Source organism: Limulus polyphemus, unplaced genomic scaffold (genome assembly GCF_000517525.1).
Source record: "Limulus polyphemus unplaced genomic scaffold, Limulus_polyphemus-2.1.2 Scaffold800, whole genome shotgun sequence".
NCBI classification, from domain to species: domain Eukaryota; kingdom Metazoa; phylum Arthropoda; class Merostomata; order Xiphosura; family Limulidae; genus Limulus; species Limulus polyphemus.
In genome coordinates this window covers 383,406-403,010 of record NW_013666410.1, presented here as the reverse complement: position 1 = coordinate 403,010, position 19,605 = coordinate 383,406, and the positions used below count along the sequence as shown (strand labels likewise).

Below are 19,605 nucleotides of genomic sequence, written 5' to 3'. Positions count from 1 at the left end.
TATATATATATATATATATATATATATATATATACAACATTCTGTGTGTTTGTCTGTTTGACCGTTCTCTAACTACTTTTAAGTCCCTGGGCCAATCTGAACCAAACTAGTTTGGAACAAAGGGCATGTTAATGGGGGCTCACAGCCCCTTCCATCCTCATTATTGCTGTTATTGAGAATTTATTATCTTTGAGGTAAGTTAACGTTAACTACATTCATAGATAGCGCCACGTCTAAACACACACACAAACTTATTAAATTTTCTATAACACAACATACACACTGTGTGGGGAAGGGCACAGAAACATCTTGCATATGTCAGAGAATGTGCTAGCGCTCTCTATGGAGGAATGCAATTAAAAAATGGCCGCCACTATTGCAATAATAGATAAACTCAGTTGTAGTTTCTACTCCAACAGCCACAATAAGGCTGATATGAAGAGCCGTTTCTTGAGTAATACCCACATCCTACTTCCGTGACCTTCAACTTCGGCCCTTAAGACACATCTGCGGCCAATGACAGTCAATTAATTAATCATGTGAAAGGCCCGTCATTGGCACAGCGGTATGTCTGCGGACTTACAACGCTAAAAACCGGGTTTCGATACTCGTGGCGGGCAGAGTACAGATAGCCCTTTGTGTAGTTTTGTGCTTAACTACAAACAAACAAACAAATAATCACTGTGAAACAATGTGGAAGGACGTCAAGAGCTGGGTGTTGAAAGCGGGTAACAGAAAGTACATCTAGTGCCACTGTTTTGGCCGCTACCTCTTCCTACAAAGTCATCCTGACCATCGCACAGCGTATACTATATTTAAAGTATATACATATTAAGTTCTTAAAGCTTATATAATATATTTGTTGAAATAATAATGAATACTGTAATAATATGTCATACTGAATATATATAAAGCTTAAAAAAATCTGTGTATTTGTTTGTTTGTCTGTTATCTACCTACTCCTAGGTCGCTGAGCAAATCACAACCAAACTTTGTGGGATGATGGTTTGGAACAAGTGGTATGTTAATGAGAGCTTACAACCACTTCCACTCTTCATTATTGCTGTTATCAAGTATTTATTATTTTTATGTAAGTTGGTGAGGTAATAATGAATACTGTAATAATATGTTATGTTATAAATATATTGTGTGAACGTTAGGATTTTTGTATTATTTACCATAGCATCCATCCCAACATTTTTTAAAGTTCATAACTCTGACAAAGGACAGGTACCTCAGCTTGTCACCTGAACTTAGTTTGTTTAAATGTCATTATGGTGTTATATTCCTGTGCTGTATAGGTATACCACTATTTATGAGATCGTCAAGAAATTAGTTTCGCGTTTTGGAACACTTTCATTAACCAACTCCAAAAAACGTACATCTCATATAATAGTTAAACATCACGCTGAAACACCATCTTAAAGAGTAAACGTATACAAATGTGGAAGGTGTTAAAGAGGACATCGACATGTTTTTTGCTTCAAAGCCAAGTGATTTCTTTAATCAGGGCAATAACAACCTGACTTTAAGATGGAAAAGCATCATCAATAAGAATGGAGACTGTTTCATTTAATAAATGTTTGTTTTGATATATAAGTTGTTCGGGTTTTTTCATCTAAATAAAACCGACATTAATTTCTTGACAACCTAATATACCATTGACTAGTTGAGTTTAACGTTATCGATACGTTCATCTTTACTTTTTAATGGATTTTGTTCTTAATTAACCTGAAATGTCTTTTAAACCTTCTTATTTTGTATATTTAAAACAAGTGGTATGGTTACAGTAATCAAAAAGTGTTCTTATTGTTTTGATATTCATGTTTCTATATATATAGAAATTTATTTATACGGATGAATGTGTGTTTGCTTTTCTAAGTGGACCAATGTGCAGTTATTGTATATTTATTTCTATAATTAGGCAAAAGGCAAATAATAAAATCTTTCACATTTTTGTAAAAATATTTTTAATGTTATTTATAAGTTCTTTACACTTATGCCTTATTTTAATTTTCTTTTAACTGATAACTTAGACATTTGTGATACTGATGCTAAAATTATAACTAAAAAAATGAGGTTCCAATTATATGTCTGCAGTGTACATTAAATCCATGAATTAAATGTAAGAATGAGATACGCTTGCATGATTATTAAGTTTTTGGCTTAATTGCCGTGTTTTAATTGAGTTTTTATTTTTGATCTTTTTTTTTTCATTCTCTATTGATAAGATTATAAAAGGGTATAATGCTTTTTTTTTCTGAAAAATATAGAAATTACAAATAGTTTAACTTTCTTTTAAATAATGTAGTCTCAGTTGTTTTACAATGCGTTATTCGGTATGAACTATGTACAATAAATAAATAGTAGCGAAGTTACCAGTTGTTAGGTGGTATCATACTTTAAGATATCATTTGTATACAATAGTACATAGTGTTCTAAAGTAGCATGGATTTATCCTCATTCTTGTTTGCAATTCTGTTGTTAACTAGAAACACAGCCAAAATCCTCTGACGATGTTAAGGAAATTAAAATTTACTGTGATCAGACAACTGAAACAGTTGAAAAATCACTTTTATTTCAGAATTCGTAGAACAAAATGAAGACAAAACTGATAGTAGGTTAAACATGTTTTTGTCCCAAGGGTGCAAACATTTTACATGATCAAAAGATATTGAAATATCCTCCACCTATATCCCCACTTTCCAATTTTCATTATAAAAGCCATAACCTGAGATTCAAACATCTGTATATTTTAATTGCATCTGTACAACAGAAGTGCTCCCAAAGAATTCAATCGAACAGTAGGCGACAATTATAATTAATCATCTAATATTCCTTTGATAACTCAGATAACTGAAACATTTGGAAAGTTCACTAAATCTCCCAAATATCTTGTCTAAACAATTCCATCTTCAACACACTTTCTGGTTTTCCATCCGTTGTACCGAAATCCCTTTTCTTGCATTAAAAAGTGCCCGATGCACCTTCTCTCGCGAAAGAAAGTATCAGAGGTTATACCAGTACAGTCGAACCAAATCTTTGCTTGTAGTTTCTCAGGAGCCATCGTTATTGACTGCTGGTGCCGATCCTCTATTTTTATTTTGTTACTGAAAGCCGTATTATTTTTTTTATAGGAAACTTCGATAAGAAATATATCACCTAAAACGTTTTGAGTTGTAAGTTGAACAAAATACCATAAATATTAGTTAATTTTCCAAATCCAATAAAAATAACCTGTTAGAATTATAACCTTAAAGGTTTTTATAGGATTACACAATCATTTAATGAATGGACTAATAAGTTAAATAAGTTTAAAGCAATGTTTTTGATACTAGGGAGTGTCGCACTAGAGAAATGTATTACCCAGATATTCCTCACAGGTTATAAATCATTTGACCAAACATCAAGGAAACTACATAAAAACATATATTACTCTCATAACATCAAACTATCTGATAAGCGTTTTCAATAATGGCTTTTATGTTATGTTGCTTAGCAAAAAAATATAACTTGATATTTGAATAGATTTGTTTAAACATTTGTTTAACAACAAGTAAAAGCTTGGAATAGTCTATTCTTTCATTGAGGTGTGTGTCTGTGAGCCAGACTTGTTTCGGAGAATTCTACTCTATTCAAGATGCAAAATGACAAGTTAAATAACGCTACAATACATAATCTAGATACTGAAAGAGGCGTTGGCTTCATAAATTATGAACTGTCGAGAAGAGGTGCCCCTCACAGTTAGCTGCTTCTTCATCACAGGTGAAGTCTAATTCCCTCGACCTGATAGCAAAGAGGCAGCCCTGGGCTTTCAGAGCTTATAACACTCTAGAGGGGAAATGGGGCAGAATTCCAAAGATCATGATTGCATGGGATACTAAAAAGAAGAGCTGAAAATGCAAGGACTAAAGGGCAAGGAGATTACCAATCTTGCTGTTGATAAGCAGCGGAACAAAGACCTGGTCTCATTAAAAAGTATGGAAGGACCTTTTACCTCTTCAGGAGAGGTTCATGAGTACATGGAAAGCAGTGTGGGCGACAAGACAAAGGAGCAAAGACTGTATTTGGAAATCCGTTATGCTCGTGATACGTCTTTCTCTGTACCTAAAGCGAGTGACATCTTCAGGCTTATGAAGGATTACAAAAATCTTCTGGCCATTTCATACGATGTGAATCTTAAAACTTATCTTTCAAATGTCTCTTCAAAGGCAATCTTGAGGACTTCAATAATGGGACTTCAAAGAGTTGATACCCAAATTTAAGGGGTTTGTCCAGGGGAGTTGCACTTATTACATAACCTAATTTTTTTTATATTTTCTTAATCAAATATGATGACTACAACTTTTTAGTTGGGCCCCGTAAGATTCTAAATTTAACACCACTCCCTAATAATAGGGATCGCAAAGAATTGCACAAAGCCTTAATTATATACTCAAACTACAAATACATATTTAGATTCCATCAAATGTAATCCTAGTAAACAGCATGGCCAAAATAGGAGTTTGTAGTTTGAGTAAATAATGTCTACAGTATCTTCAGCCTTGTTTCCTTACTTTTTTATGATCCCTATTTACAGTTTTTTAAATTCAAAATTTTTTATTTATCTTACTTAGTCTTACGTTAGTTTGCCGTCTTGCTATAGGCTACTGTCATGCAGATACGTTAGAAAAAAAAATTAGTAGGCTTATTCATTAACTGTAAGAGTTTAAACATCGAAAGTCATAAGTTTGTTACAAAAATCACATAATTAGAAGTTGATTTTATTTCGACATTCTTCAAAATTAAAGGCTTGTAAAAATAGCATTTCAAATCTATCTTTTACCTCCCAACTGACGAGTTCTGATGGCTGATGAGGATGATACCACTGTGTACAGGCCCATCTCGTTTTCCGGAATTTGAGGCGCAATATACCTATGTTTGTTTATATACTTTGTGTAAAAATACATTGCTTTTGATTTCCATTTTTAATTAAAAAAGAAAAGAAAACACATTGAACATACATTTCACTTCAGCATACACTTTCCTTTGGACCGTATTTCCTGTTAAGTCAAAGGGTGGAAAAGAGTAACGTTAGGCCTATGTAAATAACCGCTGGTCAGACTAATCGCCGAAAAGAAGCAATAAAAGACCAATAATTCACAAAAAAGTCAAAATATAACAGAATATACAATAATGGCCTTTTTCCAATTAATGATTAACCCTTTTCAGATCGTTATTGCTTCTTTTCAATCTATGTAATCTTTTGAAAAAAAGCTCCTTATCGAAACGACATAAGAAAGAAAAATTGACCAAGGCCGTCAGAAAAGGTAAGGGGGTGTGCGTTGGGTGCAGTCTCACCTCCCCCTTTTTTTTTACAATGAAGCCTCCCTCGGTATTAAAATTTTTATGAATAGATGAAAAAAACATCCAAGTCTATCCAATAAAAATTTCTCCATCAACATAAAAATGAAATATAGTAGAAACTAGATAATATTATTGATGAATGAGCCCCCTCTACAGTTAACCTTGATATAAAAAATGAACTAATACATAGAGACCTATATGTGAAAAAGCAATAACAATCTTTCTTGTTTAATAGCGAGGGTTGAAGAAACGAGAAGATAAAAAAATTGAACGAAATTTTCTAGCATACCTAACACAGGAGCGAGGTGACGGAATCAGAAGTTAACCGAATATATAAACGGCGTTGGTGTTTTGCACCAAGTCAGTTTCTGTAAAACTATACATAACAATATTTACTATAATTCCAAATTTACTTTGTGTATCTACATGATATTTGGTAAGTCTTTATTAACATTACGAATATGTTGTATAAAAAAAAAATCAGAAATTTTAATAAAGTACTTTTACTAAAGACGTGTCTGTGGATTTACTGAGTCGGTCTAAATCAGATTATGATTAGTCTGAGTGTAAGGTGATTTTCATGTTAACAATAAAAATACTCTTTCTCACGTTACAGTTTTCATAGTTTATTTGAATAACATCTAGAACGTCCTAAATTATGATGAGAAATCTTTTTTTCAGTAAAACTTTATGTTTTATTTATTTTCTCTACCTTAACACTAAATGCAGCTAAATCATCGATGTTTGTTAAAATAAAAAGTTGTAATGCACGAAGAAAATCTAAATTACACCATTTTTCTGTCTAAAATAACAATTACACACTATTCATTTTTACATCTAAAGTTTATAGACTTTTACTCCTCTGTTCGTTTAGGTGTATTGCTTTACAGCTATACTCAGTTCCTTAAAGAGCACACCGAATACACTATAATATCCAGATAATATTATATCAGGAGGGTCAGCAAGATGATGCTTCATATATTTTATCTAGGTTACAAGTTCTGTATTTGAAATGTTGAGCTTTTAAAGTGTGATATCGAATGTTTTGTTTGCTTTGGAGATGCTAATTAAAATACGAAAATAATGCTATACACATGTACACAATTATGAATGTGTCAGTTTTGTTTGGTTAGAAATACTGTGTAAACTACAACCGAGTGGTTGATGGTAGTGGTCGATTGCACAAAGTATTATATAATCACTTATAGGTTTTGACACGCTATATTAATAAGAACTAGAAAATATTGAACGCAACCGTATAGAAATAGTGAGTTCGAAAGTAAATAATAGTTTTCAAGGGCATCCAATTTATTCGCTAAGTTCATTTATTTACAAAATAGAACATTCAGTAGAAAGTACGATTAAGGACAGAAAGAGTTATATTAAGGTATGCATTAAACACATTTAAAATAATTAAGTGATCCAGAACATTTCAAAATTAGCTAAGATAAGCAACGTCTGTCTTGCTCTTGATAAAACAGCTTTCACTTCTTGATAGAACGGACGGAAGAAGAGCAACAAGGCCGGATTTATCTCGCTCGCCAGTTTTCCGTTTCTGCTGTTACGATTAACTAAAACTGACATCCATAATCTACTCTTCCTCATCCTTTTCAACACTACAAAAATTTGCCACATAATTAGATTGTAAAATCTAAAATCTTTACATTCTTGGGTAATCGCGTTTTCCGAACGAACTTTCAGATATTTTTTAGGCTATTAATCATGATATTTAACACTATCCATCTTTTGTTTTGTATTATGTAGAAAGGCATAACTTTATTCTGAAAAAAGCGTAAACAAGTTGAAGGTTAAGAAAGTGAGATGTTTTTTCGTTATACAGATGTTTAACAACAATAGAATAATGTATCATAAACTATTCTCCTAACAACATCTTAGAGTTCAATTTGTTTTACTCAACACTATATTTTATCCATGTAGCTTACATTATATGTATAAGAACTTGATGTGAATTGTAAAAACGTGTTTGCATGTACAATTAAACTGGAGATCAGATTTCAGAAAGACAACTTTGTCGGAAAGAGTAAAACTCTCCTTAAAGCTAATCATCTATCGACACCTTAATCATTTCTGGAGACGGCTTGAATGGGTAATGAATAAAAACTTTAATATAACAGCAAATGTACAACGTTTCGACAAGTCTCAAAGTGGGTTCCTCGTCATCGAATTTAAACCCAAAATATAGTTATTCGTATTACCCATCGTCATTTCTTTGGGGAAGGGGGACTCCCGCCAGCTTCTTTCCTCTGTGATTTTTGCCGTCTTTAGTATCCCCCCAGTGTGCCAGCGGCAAATTTACAGACTTGCAGCACTAAAATCCGGGGTTCGATTCCCCGTGGTGGACACACTGGAGATAGCACACTTTTGATCAATTCTTTTTTTTTTCATGGATTGTTAGGAAGCATTTCTCCTACTGTAAAATTTACTGACCACGGAAACTTTGCTTACTTCTCCTCTTGATTTTCTTTCCCTTGACTTACCAAAGTTACTATACTTAATTCTTCCCTTGATTTATAGGTCTTATATATCTACAATCACGTTCTCAAACCCTTACGCATTATTTCAGCAGTTTTGTTTTGTTCCCACTTTTCACTAAAGCGAAGAAGAAAATAATCTTAATATTTAGACCGGGCTGTGAATCTTAATATCCTTAATTCGCTTCCTGTTTTTCAAGGTCGTAGACCGCATTTTGAGATCGTGGGTGCATTATGAGAGTGTCGATCAAGTCCCACTGTTTGATTAAAGAAAGCCTAAGAGTTAGCGGCAGGTGATGATGACTTCTCTCTTGTCTAACAGTTGAAAAATAGGAACAGTTAGTGCAGATAGCCCTTGAGTAGCTGATGGTAAATATCCGAAACAACAACAAAAATCTTAATATTTTCAATACCCCAAGGTTCAGTTTAGAAATTTTGTTTCTTAATTACAATAAACATGACACAACCATACAAACTTCCTTTCCAAGTGACACACACACACTACAAATAACTTTCTCTGTAGTGACTTTTTGTAAACACAAAATCCATAACTGCATATCACACACTACAAATATTTTTATTGTAATGACTGTTTGTAAATACAACCTCAATAATCAGGGTTCACACACTATAGATAGCTTTCACAAATACTTCTTAGCAGAGTATCACAAATTACAAACACATTTTACTGTAAACATCTTCTATTACTCTTTATAAATTCAAACTCTGCCTGATATGCATTTTTAACAATGGATTTTATGTTATGTCGCTTAGCAACAAATGTAGTAACTTGATAATGTTGATATTCTCGGCACCGAAAGTGTAAAATAAGATGCCTAGACAATGAAACAAAAGTATAACCTAATATTGTTGTTAGTCTATGTACTGAAAATATAAAACGAAGTGCATAAACTACAAAACTGGAAAAACATGTGTTGATTTCTTAATTTAGAGTCTCCGTTGATTAAAGATGTTTTTTTTTATTAAAAACGTTGGTGATATTACAGAAAATACCTTGATTCATCTAGTGGCATCTATAATTATGTTTAACATATTCATTTAGAATATATCAACGATTCAACATAATAACCCGAGCGAAGCCAGATACTTTTGCTAGTCTATAATAATTAAACGGCGTGTCTGTATGTATGTGAGCGCAAGCGAAAGAACACATAGAAGAGAATATGTGATTGCCATAGCTCCAAAAGCAAAGAACCTAGAAACCTGAAATTTTGCACCCATACTAAATGGTCCCTGAATGTTTATTCCTAGGTATTATTACTTATGTACGTGCGTGCGCGCATGCGCATAATTTTTTATGAGGCAAGCTAGCGAAAAACCGCATAGAAAAGAAGTGGTTCCTTATATTATAAATAGAGATCACAGACAGACGTCCACACGTGCGTGTCCGCTATAGCTCCAAGAGGAAAGAACCTATAAATCTGAAATTTTGCACACAGACTAAGTGGATCCTAAGGATATGCACCTGGGTATTATTACTTATCCACGTGCATGTGCTCATGCGCGTGCGCATCTCTTTAATGAGGTAAGCTAGATAAAAAACACATAGAAAAGAAATTTGTGACTGATTGCCATAGTTCCAAGAAGAAAGAACCGAGAAACCAAAAATTTTGCACCCATACTAAGTAGAACCTGAGGGTGTGCACCTGGGTATTACTTATCTTATCCATGTGCACGCGCGCATGTGTGTGCACATGTTTTGAATGAGGCAAGGTAGCAAAAAAACATATAGAAAAAAGTGGTTCATTATATTACAAATATAATCGTTTTTAATGAGACAAACTAGCGAAAAGCCGCATACAATAGAAGTGGTTCTTTATATAACAACTTCTAATATATAGAAAAGCCAGTGCATTTTAGTAACAATGCATTCCAACCAAAAGTATATAGGTTATACTAAAATGGGTTCAGAATACACACACACTGACATAATCGTCTGGAATATATCAACCTAGTAACCCAAGCAAACTGAGTAATTTCGTTAGTTTGTAATATAAAGAACCACTTCTTCTCTATGGTTTTTTCGCTAGCTTGCCTCATTAAAATGATGCGTATGAGCACACGCACATGAATAAGACAAGTAATAACACCTAGGTGCATACTCTCAGGGTCCACTTAGTATGAGTGCAAAATTTAAGATTTCCATGTTCTTTGCTCTTGGAACTATGGCAGTAACATTTCTTTTCTAAGTGGTTTTTCGCATAAAGAGATGCGCACGTACGTAGACGAGTAATAATATGCAGATACAGACCCTCATGGTCCACTTAGTATGTGTGCAAATTTCAGGTTTCTAGGTTCTTTCCTCTTGAAGTTATGCAAGTGTATACTGAAGCCATTTTAGCAAAAAAGTATAACTTATATATTTTGTTGGTAAGCAACATGACATAAAAGCCATTGTTGGAATGCATTGGCTTTTCTATATATTAGAAGTTGTTATATAAGGAATCTCTTCTTTTATATGTGGTTTTTCGCTAGTTTGCCTCATTAAAAAGACGCGTATGCATGCACGCACATGGATAAGATAAGTAATGACACCCAAGTGAACACCCTCAGGTTTCACTTAGTTTGTTTGTTATGAATTTCATGCAACGCTACACGGGGGCTATCTGCGCTAGCTGTTCCTAATTTAGCAGTGTAAAACTAGAGGGAAGGCAGCTATCCATCACCAACCACCGCCAACTCTTAGGCTACTCTTTTACCAACGAATAGTGGGATTGACCGTAACATTATAACGCCCCCACGGCTGAAAGGTTAAGCATGTTTGGTGTGACGGTGATTCGAACCGGCGACCCACAGATTGCGAGTTGAGCACCGTAACCACCTGGCCATGCCGGGCCCTTACCCTTAGTATGGGTGCAAAATTTTAGGTTTCTAGGTTCTTTCCTCTTGGAGCTATGGCAGTTACATATACACAGACACGCACGTGTCCATGCATGCAGATATGTATGTGTCTTTACTTTCTAATTGTAATATAAGGAACTACTTCTTTTCTATGTGGTTTTTTGCTAGCTTGTCTCATTAAAAAGATGCACACGCAGATGCGCGCAAGCACATGGATAAAATAAGTAGTATCTAGGTGCAAACCCTCAGGGTCCACTTAGTATGGGTGCAATATTTCAGGTTTCTAGGTTCTTTCCTCTTTGAACTATGCCGATCACATATTATTTTCTATATGGTTTTTCGCTAGCTTGTCTCATAAAAAAATGCGCACCCGCACGCGGATAAATAATAATACCGAAATGCATAGCCTCAGGGTCCGCTTACTATGTGTGAAAAGTTTCAGGTATCTAGGTTCTTTCCTCTTGGAAATATGGCAGTCATACACAAACAGACAGACCCACAGACACGTCCGTTTATTATTGTAGGCTAGCGAATGTATCCAACTTCGCTCGGGTTATTATATTTATATTATATCATATATATATCGGGTTGATATATTCTAGAAGACTATTTTATAGATAATTATAGATGCCACTGTACGTCACGTTGTCTAACCAATATAAAAGCCAGTATGTGTCCTGTCACGTCACGCTTGATTGTAAATTTAAATGGTTTCTGTATTAAGGTATTTTCTGTTATATCACCAACGTTTCAAATAAAAAACAAACCTTTTTCATCAATGGAGACTCTAAATTAAGAAATCAACAAATATGTTTCCACTTTTGTAGTTTACGCATTTAATTTTTATTCTTTCAGTACATAGACTAACAACAACATTAGATTATACTTTTGTTGCTAACAGTGCATTCCAACAACATAAAAGCCATTGTTACCAAAATGCACTGGCTTTTGTATATATTAGATGTTATTATATAAGGAACCACTTCTTTTCTTTGTGGTTTTTCGCTAGCTTACCTCATTACAAAGATGTGCCCACACCCGCACGTGGATAAGATAAGTAATAATACCCCGGTGCACACCCTCACAAAATTTTATGTTTCTAGGATATTTCATTTTGGAGCTATGGTGAGCACATTTCTTTTCTATGTAGTTTTAGTATAAAAGGATGCGCATGCGCATGCGCACACCACGTAGATAAGTAATAATACTAAGAGGGTCCACTTAGTATGGATGCAAACTTTTAGGTTTCTAGGTTGTTTGCTCTTACTTCTACGGCGGTAACATCTTCTTTCCAATGTAGTTTTTTGCTAGATTGCCTCATTAAAATATGTGTTCGCGCACGTACTTGGATAAATAATAACATCCAGGTTCACACCCTCTGGATCCATTTAGTAATTGTGGAAAATTTCAGGTTTCTATGTTGTTTCTTCTTGGAGTTATGACGATCACACACACAGACCCACAGACAAACCATTTATTCTTATAGATTTGTTAATTAAACTATCAAGGTGATTGTAATATTCTACTTCTCTGATCTGCCCCGAAAAAACCATTAAGAAAATATACACCTTACACCAGTATACTTAGCATTATTAATTTTAGTTTAACTCTTGCGTACTTTGATGCATCACACAGTCTACAATTTTTCAACACTGCTGGTAAACTTTGTATCCTTTCAACTATTCTTGTTTGTATCTTAACAGCTTCAGTTTTCCGTCCATTTACTTTGTAGCTAATCAGAACAATTTTGCAATTATTTTTATATTTCACATAAGTAATATATATATCAAATGTTACTATAGCTATATAGTTAGTATCATGATATTAATATATATTTTAATATTATAATTGCTTGTTTGAAGTTAAGCACAAACCTACACAATGGGCTATCTGTACTCAGCCCACCACGGGTATCGAAACCAGGTTTCTAGCGTTGTAAGTCCGCAGACATACCGCTGTGCCACTGGGGGGGGGCTTGTATCAAGTACAGTAAAGATTAGCCTTAACTAACATTGAGTAAAAATCGTACACAAGTTACGGTGATAATTTATCATTTTTTTGTTATTATCTAATATAGACCATACTTAATAAAGGCTTAACTAATATTAGGCCTAAGAGAAGTGGACTGATATATTTCAGTATCTGCGATTAGAAAAAAAAAATGTACTATTTTGAAACTAAAAGTTCTGATACACTTGCCATTTGTTTGCTTCCTGTTAACTAGCTTAACAGGAAATATAATATATTATGGTTTAAGCCTATGATCCTGTATTTGAAGAAGTTATGTTACAATAAAATACTAATTTGACCGCAAATGTTTTGCCGGTCTATGCTGGTAAATTACATAATCTTATGTCATACACACTACAAACAGCTTTTACTGTATAGATTGCATGTAAACACAAACTCCATAACCAATTGTTACACGCTACAAATAATTTTCACTGCTGTGATTGTTTGAAAACACAAGCTCAATAAAAGCTGTCACATATTCAATTAGTTTTAAACTATAAAATATTGAGTCCTTTTTACACATATATTTGTGTCAGTTGAGAAAAATTAAAAAATAAAAATAAATTAAAACTAATATATATTTTTTAAGATTGTTTTGAAACTTTCAGTTTCCGCGATATTTGTACAATATGGTGTTTTATCTCAGACATCATACAATGAAATGCAATTTGGTAATTTTTAAGCCGAAAACTAATTTTCACTGTAAAACCTTCTTCAATATTTCCTGATGATGACAAAACCTTGTCGAAACGTTGTACAATTGCTGTTATGTTAAACTTATATTAAAGTTTTTCTTCATTACCCATTCAAGCCGTCTCCAGCCATTATTAGTCTCAAAGTGGGTTCCTCGTCATCGAATTTTAATATTTTTTTCCTTTTTCAATATTTCTCAACCTCACCTCCATCCTCCCTTTTTTTATTATTCACCAACCCAATCTTTTCTTTCCATTTCCAATGTTCATGAAACTTACCTTTTCTAATATTCATGAACCATCACTCTTTTTCTTCTTACCCACAGATTCAACTTCCAACGTTTTATAATAAAAGTGGCATGCTAAACTCGTGATACAAATAGTGTGTAACATTTCACGATAGCTTAGGCCACAAAGCTTAAAAAAGTGATATATCTAATGATTGCTTTCAATTGACATTACAAATTATGGTCCCTTGAGTACAAATGTGTTAATTCTCCTAAAACTTAGTAATCTTACGATATGTACCCAGACTTGTTGTTAAACATAAAATGTTGACGTGGGCTATTCAAACGTACATTTAAATAAAATGTCTCTTTTGAACCTGTTGTAAAAGTAACATACATTTCATATGGCGAACAAAGGCTTAAACTGAGTCTGACTGAAGGGAAGTTGAATAACCAATCGAATTTTAGTAACAAAACTAAGCTCTTGGAGTGGTCGATTGTCATTGTGCACGTGATTTATATGTGATGAAATATTTTAACAAAAGTTGACGACTGTGATAAACTTTACCACTTTTTAATAGACTTTCAATAACGCTATGATGAGGTATTGCTTGGGTATTGGTGTTTTTATCTGCATCTGTATTTGTGTACGGGCTCCAAATGTTCCTTTATACTGCCGTAAGTTTATTTAATGTCTTTAATTATTACTTGACTTGTTTTATAATGTTTACATGGACTGGAATATTGTACTGAATGAAAGAACTGATGACCACTTGGTTTTAGTATTTTAGCGCCTTCTATTGCGATTTTAATAAGTTAATAATACATCACCCTTATTCATTCTTAAACTCAAATTATACTAGAAATAGTTGTTTTTTTAACACCAAGAATTATTAAATATCACTACCTTTATTAACGAAACATCAGGAGTTTTCTGTTTGCAAGTTCAAGTTCATTATGTTTTGTTCAATATTTGTTCAAATATTTTGTTCGTTAAGTAACAACTCAACATGTAAAGTATACTTTACATGTCGCATGTATACACTAACAAACTGTTTTTACTTAGTGACCTCTGTCGTCATTTAATCAACCCCATAACCTTCCTGTAATTTCTTTGTCGTAATATATATTTGTAAAATAACTTTTATGATGTTACTCAATATTTTCTATAATTATTTACAGCTCTGAACTCGGGCCAGTTGGAGGCATTTTCAGCATGTGTAAGAAAAACAGCACCTGGCTTCGTAAGTCAACAAAGTTTAATTAGTAATTGCAAAACAACATACGAAAACAAAACAACAACAAACAAACACGACCGATTGATAAGTATCAACCAGGAAATTTAGTTACTTAGTATATTTCATAGCACAAAAAGTATTTGGTAATAACAAAACAAAGTATGTAAATTACATAATCAGATGGCCAAACTCGTGTTTTTCTCAATGAATTCATTGTTAAAATATGAATAGAAACTATTATTGTAATAGTGACATGTAAAAGTTACAAAATATAAAATAATACTATAAAATTCTTTACTCTTTATTACTTGTACGTGGTCTTTTAACGTATATACAGATCTAGATTGTTAGCTCAAAACAATAAATTAAGGTGTAGATTATCAATACACTTACCGCTTAACCTTCTGTAGAGGTAGCTCTTTCAGTAAAATGGAAAATTCAAATGATATTTATATTCAGATAAAATCTCTCGAATAGGGAGAATGACGTCACACGATATTCTACACAACAGTAACTGTTTACCGAGCGACGAAGACATTTTTATCCATAATTTAATCCCATAAATGTTGTTTTTCTTTTTTCAAATTTGCTTTTGATATCACTTCACTGTTTTGATATCACTTCACTGTTTTGAAGATGTCATGCTATATTTATTGGGATTATTTTGTTATCCAAGTTTCACACCAACTTATAATGGTTAGTTGTGACAACAGGAGGATTAATCTGTATCATAGCAAGAACTTTTTTACTGACAACGAGTTCTACCATTATCTCATAAAACATTAAGGTAAATATTAATATTAACTGATTTTTATAAAATATTTATTGTCAGTACGCTAATGCATGGGACTCGTGTTCTAAAAGAATTATGCCGGATGCTGATGACGCCACGTTATTGCGTGCAACCTGCTCGGCGGACGAAACTGTTAAAGCTCAGGTATGAATAATATTTGCAAAATTGAGTTACTTAATCGCTATTAAAAAAGTTTAGACATTTGCAGATGTTAAAAAATCTTGTTAGTTTTTGTAATTATTTTCTACCTTTGGCACAAATAAATTTAATTCATTTTTAAAATATCAAAGTAAATTTTTAATATTTTTAGTGTCGACGTTTTATTTTATTTTTTTATCAATATTGACATCTTAATAGTTAAAAAACTGCTTCAATATCTCAACTAAAATGTGTAGTTTATGTTTAGTATGACTACTTTTTAATTAATGTTACATCCATTTTTGTTTGTTCACGTTAGATGGCAGCATGTTTGCGACCGAACGTGGTAAGTATAAAACAGTTTCACAATACATTATTTTTGTTGCAATAAATAAAGAAATAAGTCTAACGATGTATCACAAGTCCATAAGATATAACAATAAAGTGAGACCTTCATGAACACATAAGAGAAATTTAATAATTCAAACAGTTTTCGTGTTGTTATGTTTTCATTAGCTTCAACATATACAGGTTGTTAACGAGTAAGTAGCAATATGCAACAACGTACCTTCACTGAAGGTTCTGAATCTTATATAAGATAATATATGTGGATTATGTTCTACCTATTTTAGAAGATTGGGGACAGCAGTTTTCCAAGGAAAACTTCTTTAGTATTAGTTCTAAGTGCAAGTGTTTTTGATTTTCTACCTAATATTGATTGGAAATTGATCTCTGATAGGAAACCTTTTTTGTTTGTACCGTCAGTGATTGACTCACGTTCGGATATTTTATGTAGGTTGTTAAGTAGTATCTAAAAAGTACAGTTGAATAAATTTTTAAAAATAAAATTTTACAATTTTGTTTGATTTAATCCTGCTCCTTACTGGTAAGTTTTTTTCCCTATTATCGACGTTTAATATATTAAATAATAAGCATTTAAAACAGGTCAGGAGTCGAAGATTGTAAGAAAACAGCAGCAACAACAAAAAAGACCATATTTTTGAAAATATTAATACAGTAGATATAAATTATTTTCGTAGTTTGATAAAGACAGAAATTCAATAGCTATTAAAATATGTTTTGTTTGTAATAACTTCGAGAGCAAACAGAATGAATAGTATCTCTGATGGACTTTTCTACTTTTATAACTTTATAATAGGAAGATATAAGCGAGTTACAGAAGGCAATGGTAAACTGCGTGAATAAAGTCTAGAAGAAAGCTAACTATGACAGGTTAGTACATTCATAAACAAACTGAACCATAGTTACATGTTATAAATAAAAGTTTATTTCTTTTGCTATAGTATCCTGCTATCTAACTACGTTATATTACTCATGATAATTAACTTTAAGTATAATAGTTCCATGAAATGCTATTTTATAGGTCTCTTGGTTTCACCGATGTATTTTTCGATACAATTATCACAAGATATATTGTAAACTACATCTTTCTCCATACATGTCTTCCGAAGCCTCAGATTACATTAAACATTATTTTTTATATTATTATAAAAACAGATTATTTTTTTCTCGACAATGCAGGACATTATTTACAACATTTATATATTCTTGGATATGTAAATTCAGTTAACGAGTGGTAAATATTACTGATTTGTTAATTAATTTATCGAGCCATTTTTCACAAAAATCTTTAGAAAGAAAAATGTTGTTTGTTTGTTTTGAATTTCGCGCAAAGCTACACGAGAGCTATCTGCGCTAGCCGTCCATAATTTAGCAATGTAAGACTAGAGGGAAGGCATCTAGTCATCACCATCCACCGCTAACTCTTGGGCTGCTCTTTTACCAACGAATAGCGGGATTATAACGCCTCCACTGCTGAAAATGCGAGCCCGCGACCCTCAGATTGCGAGTCGAGCGCCCTAACTACCTGGCCATGCCGGGCCTAGAATGTTTAGACGATTGAACTTGGGTTTAAGAAACGTGCAAGTCTTTTTTTCTCTCTTATTTAATTACTAGTTAGAGTAGATTTTTAAAACATGAAAAGTTGCTTCCCTTATAAGTAATTGTAAAAAAACGCCCATAAAAACTGCAAGACATTAAATTTAAAACTGTAGATTTGTATGTGTCTTCGCATGAACCCAACAAACATTCCTGCCAAATTTGGTGAAGACCCATCAACAGGGGGCGAAGTGGTGGTAAGCAAAACTGAAAGTTTGTATGTATCTCTCCATGGACCCAATGAACCTCCACATCAAATCTGGTGAAGATCCATCTTACAGGGGGCGAAGTGGTGGTAAAAAAAATGCAAATAACGCCCATAAAAACCGCAAAACTTGTATGTACCCCCACACGGACCTCCATACGAATTTTGTTGAACATACATCCACACCTTGCGAAGTAGACAACAGACAGTACTATTATATTTATATAGATTTGGTTTATGATAGCTCTGACGTAACGATTACAGAGTGTTATGGCGTGCACATATGAAGGACGATTTCACCGAGGATCCTTTTAACATTTCAAATTTTTTAACAGTTTTCATGAAGTTTCGTACGTTAATAAACTTGAATTATTTACAATTTATGGCGTTCAGCACATCCTGATTTATGTAATTATTCACGTTCTATTAAAAAACAAAACCTCAGAGATTGTTTCCACGTGCAGTTGTAATATTTAACATGGTAATGAACCATGTTACTTAAAAAAAACGTTATTTCGAAGTGATTAAGCAATAACATTCTCTTTTATTCTTTTTTTCAGATGGAACAAGTCGAATCTTGAGTTGGAATACAATAAATGGAACATCAAGTTCACTGGTCTAATAACATTAATTCCTCCTATAGTGTGTTCATATTTTAAAACTTTGAAGCGACTTTTCAGATCACAGGATTATTATTTTTGTTGTCTTGCAAAACATTCAGTGTTATTTGAAAATAAAATATTCTGAAACTATATATTCAGTTGCATTACAAAACACATCAATTATTTCAAAAATCTTTCCCCATGTTAAAAATATCAGATGGGCAATGAAAATACCCTTTATTCCTGTGGCATTATATGAGATGGTTTCTGTATGTGTGCGTAGTGACTGTGATGGAGTATGTTGGGTAATAATAATACAGTTGTATAACGAGATTAAATACTTGGTGAAGCACCAGACTGTTCAAAGCAATAGCTAAAAACATTTTAACACTTGTTCCTTCGGTTTGTTTGTTCGTTTCGGATATTCGAACCAAGCTACATAAGGGCCATTTGCGTTTATAGTGAAGGTAGCTATTTAATAGCACCCACCGCCAATTATTGAGCTAATCTCGTCTGATCTCATACCGTACCCATGGCTTCAGAGTGAAGAACATTGTTGGAAGTGAGTAAATCTAAGAACAATCCGCCTTGATGAAATCTAAACGTCAAAACTGAAAACTGTAGCAAAAACTGTTTCTAACATTCTTAACACGAAAAACAAACCATTAACAATCTGAAAGTTAACAAAAACATTCAAATACATGTATATTCTATTGATGAAGGTAGAATAGTATTGATTTTATTTTTTTCAAAAACGCGAAATTAAATTATTTTTCAATTCTACGGTAACTTTCCTATAAATAATGACGAATAAATAAGAAATGTTCATTCAACTCATGCCTTTGATCATAGCATCTACAATGAGTGGTCACAAGTAAATAGACACCTAAGGTTTTGTCATTTAACTGATTTATGCTAACTAATTTGTGTTCACAGAGTACTATATAAATGAAAATGGTCCGCACACTAATTATCTTGTGCTACAACATGCCTAGAACTCAAGGTTCTCTCGAATTCTCAGATTTTGTTAGAGGAAGG

General features: G+C 33.0%; 1 protein-coding gene and 1 long non-coding RNA gene across 2 annotated transcripts; one reads left to right on the top strand and one right to left on the bottom strand.

Moving 5' to 3' along the window:
* Positions 1 to 6,637: 6,637 nt before the first annotated feature.
* Positions 6,638 to 13,989, bottom strand: LOC106460589. The gene is made up of 2 exons (XR_001290889.2): positions 13,685 to 13,989; positions 6,638 to 6,962 (listed from the first exon to the last, which is right to left on the bottom strand). It is a non-coding gene; the product is annotated as an uncharacterized LOC106460589 (long non-coding RNA).
* A 201-nt stretch (positions 13,990 to 14,190) lies between these two features.
* On the top strand, positions 14,191 to 18,716 carry LOC106460588. Its single transcript, XM_013920307.2, has 6 exons — positions 14,191 to 14,310; positions 14,815 to 14,876; positions 15,703 to 15,807; positions 16,121 to 16,147; positions 16,961 to 17,034; positions 18,526 to 18,716. The coding sequence occupies exons 1-5, from the start codon at positions 14,229 to 14,231 to the stop codon at positions 17,012 to 17,014; spliced, it is 330 nt and encodes a 109-aa protein (XP_013775761.1). The 5' UTR covers positions 14,191 to 14,228; the 3' UTR covers positions 17,015 to 17,034; positions 18,526 to 18,716.
* The last annotated feature ends 889 nt before the right edge of the window (positions 18,717 to 19,605 follow it).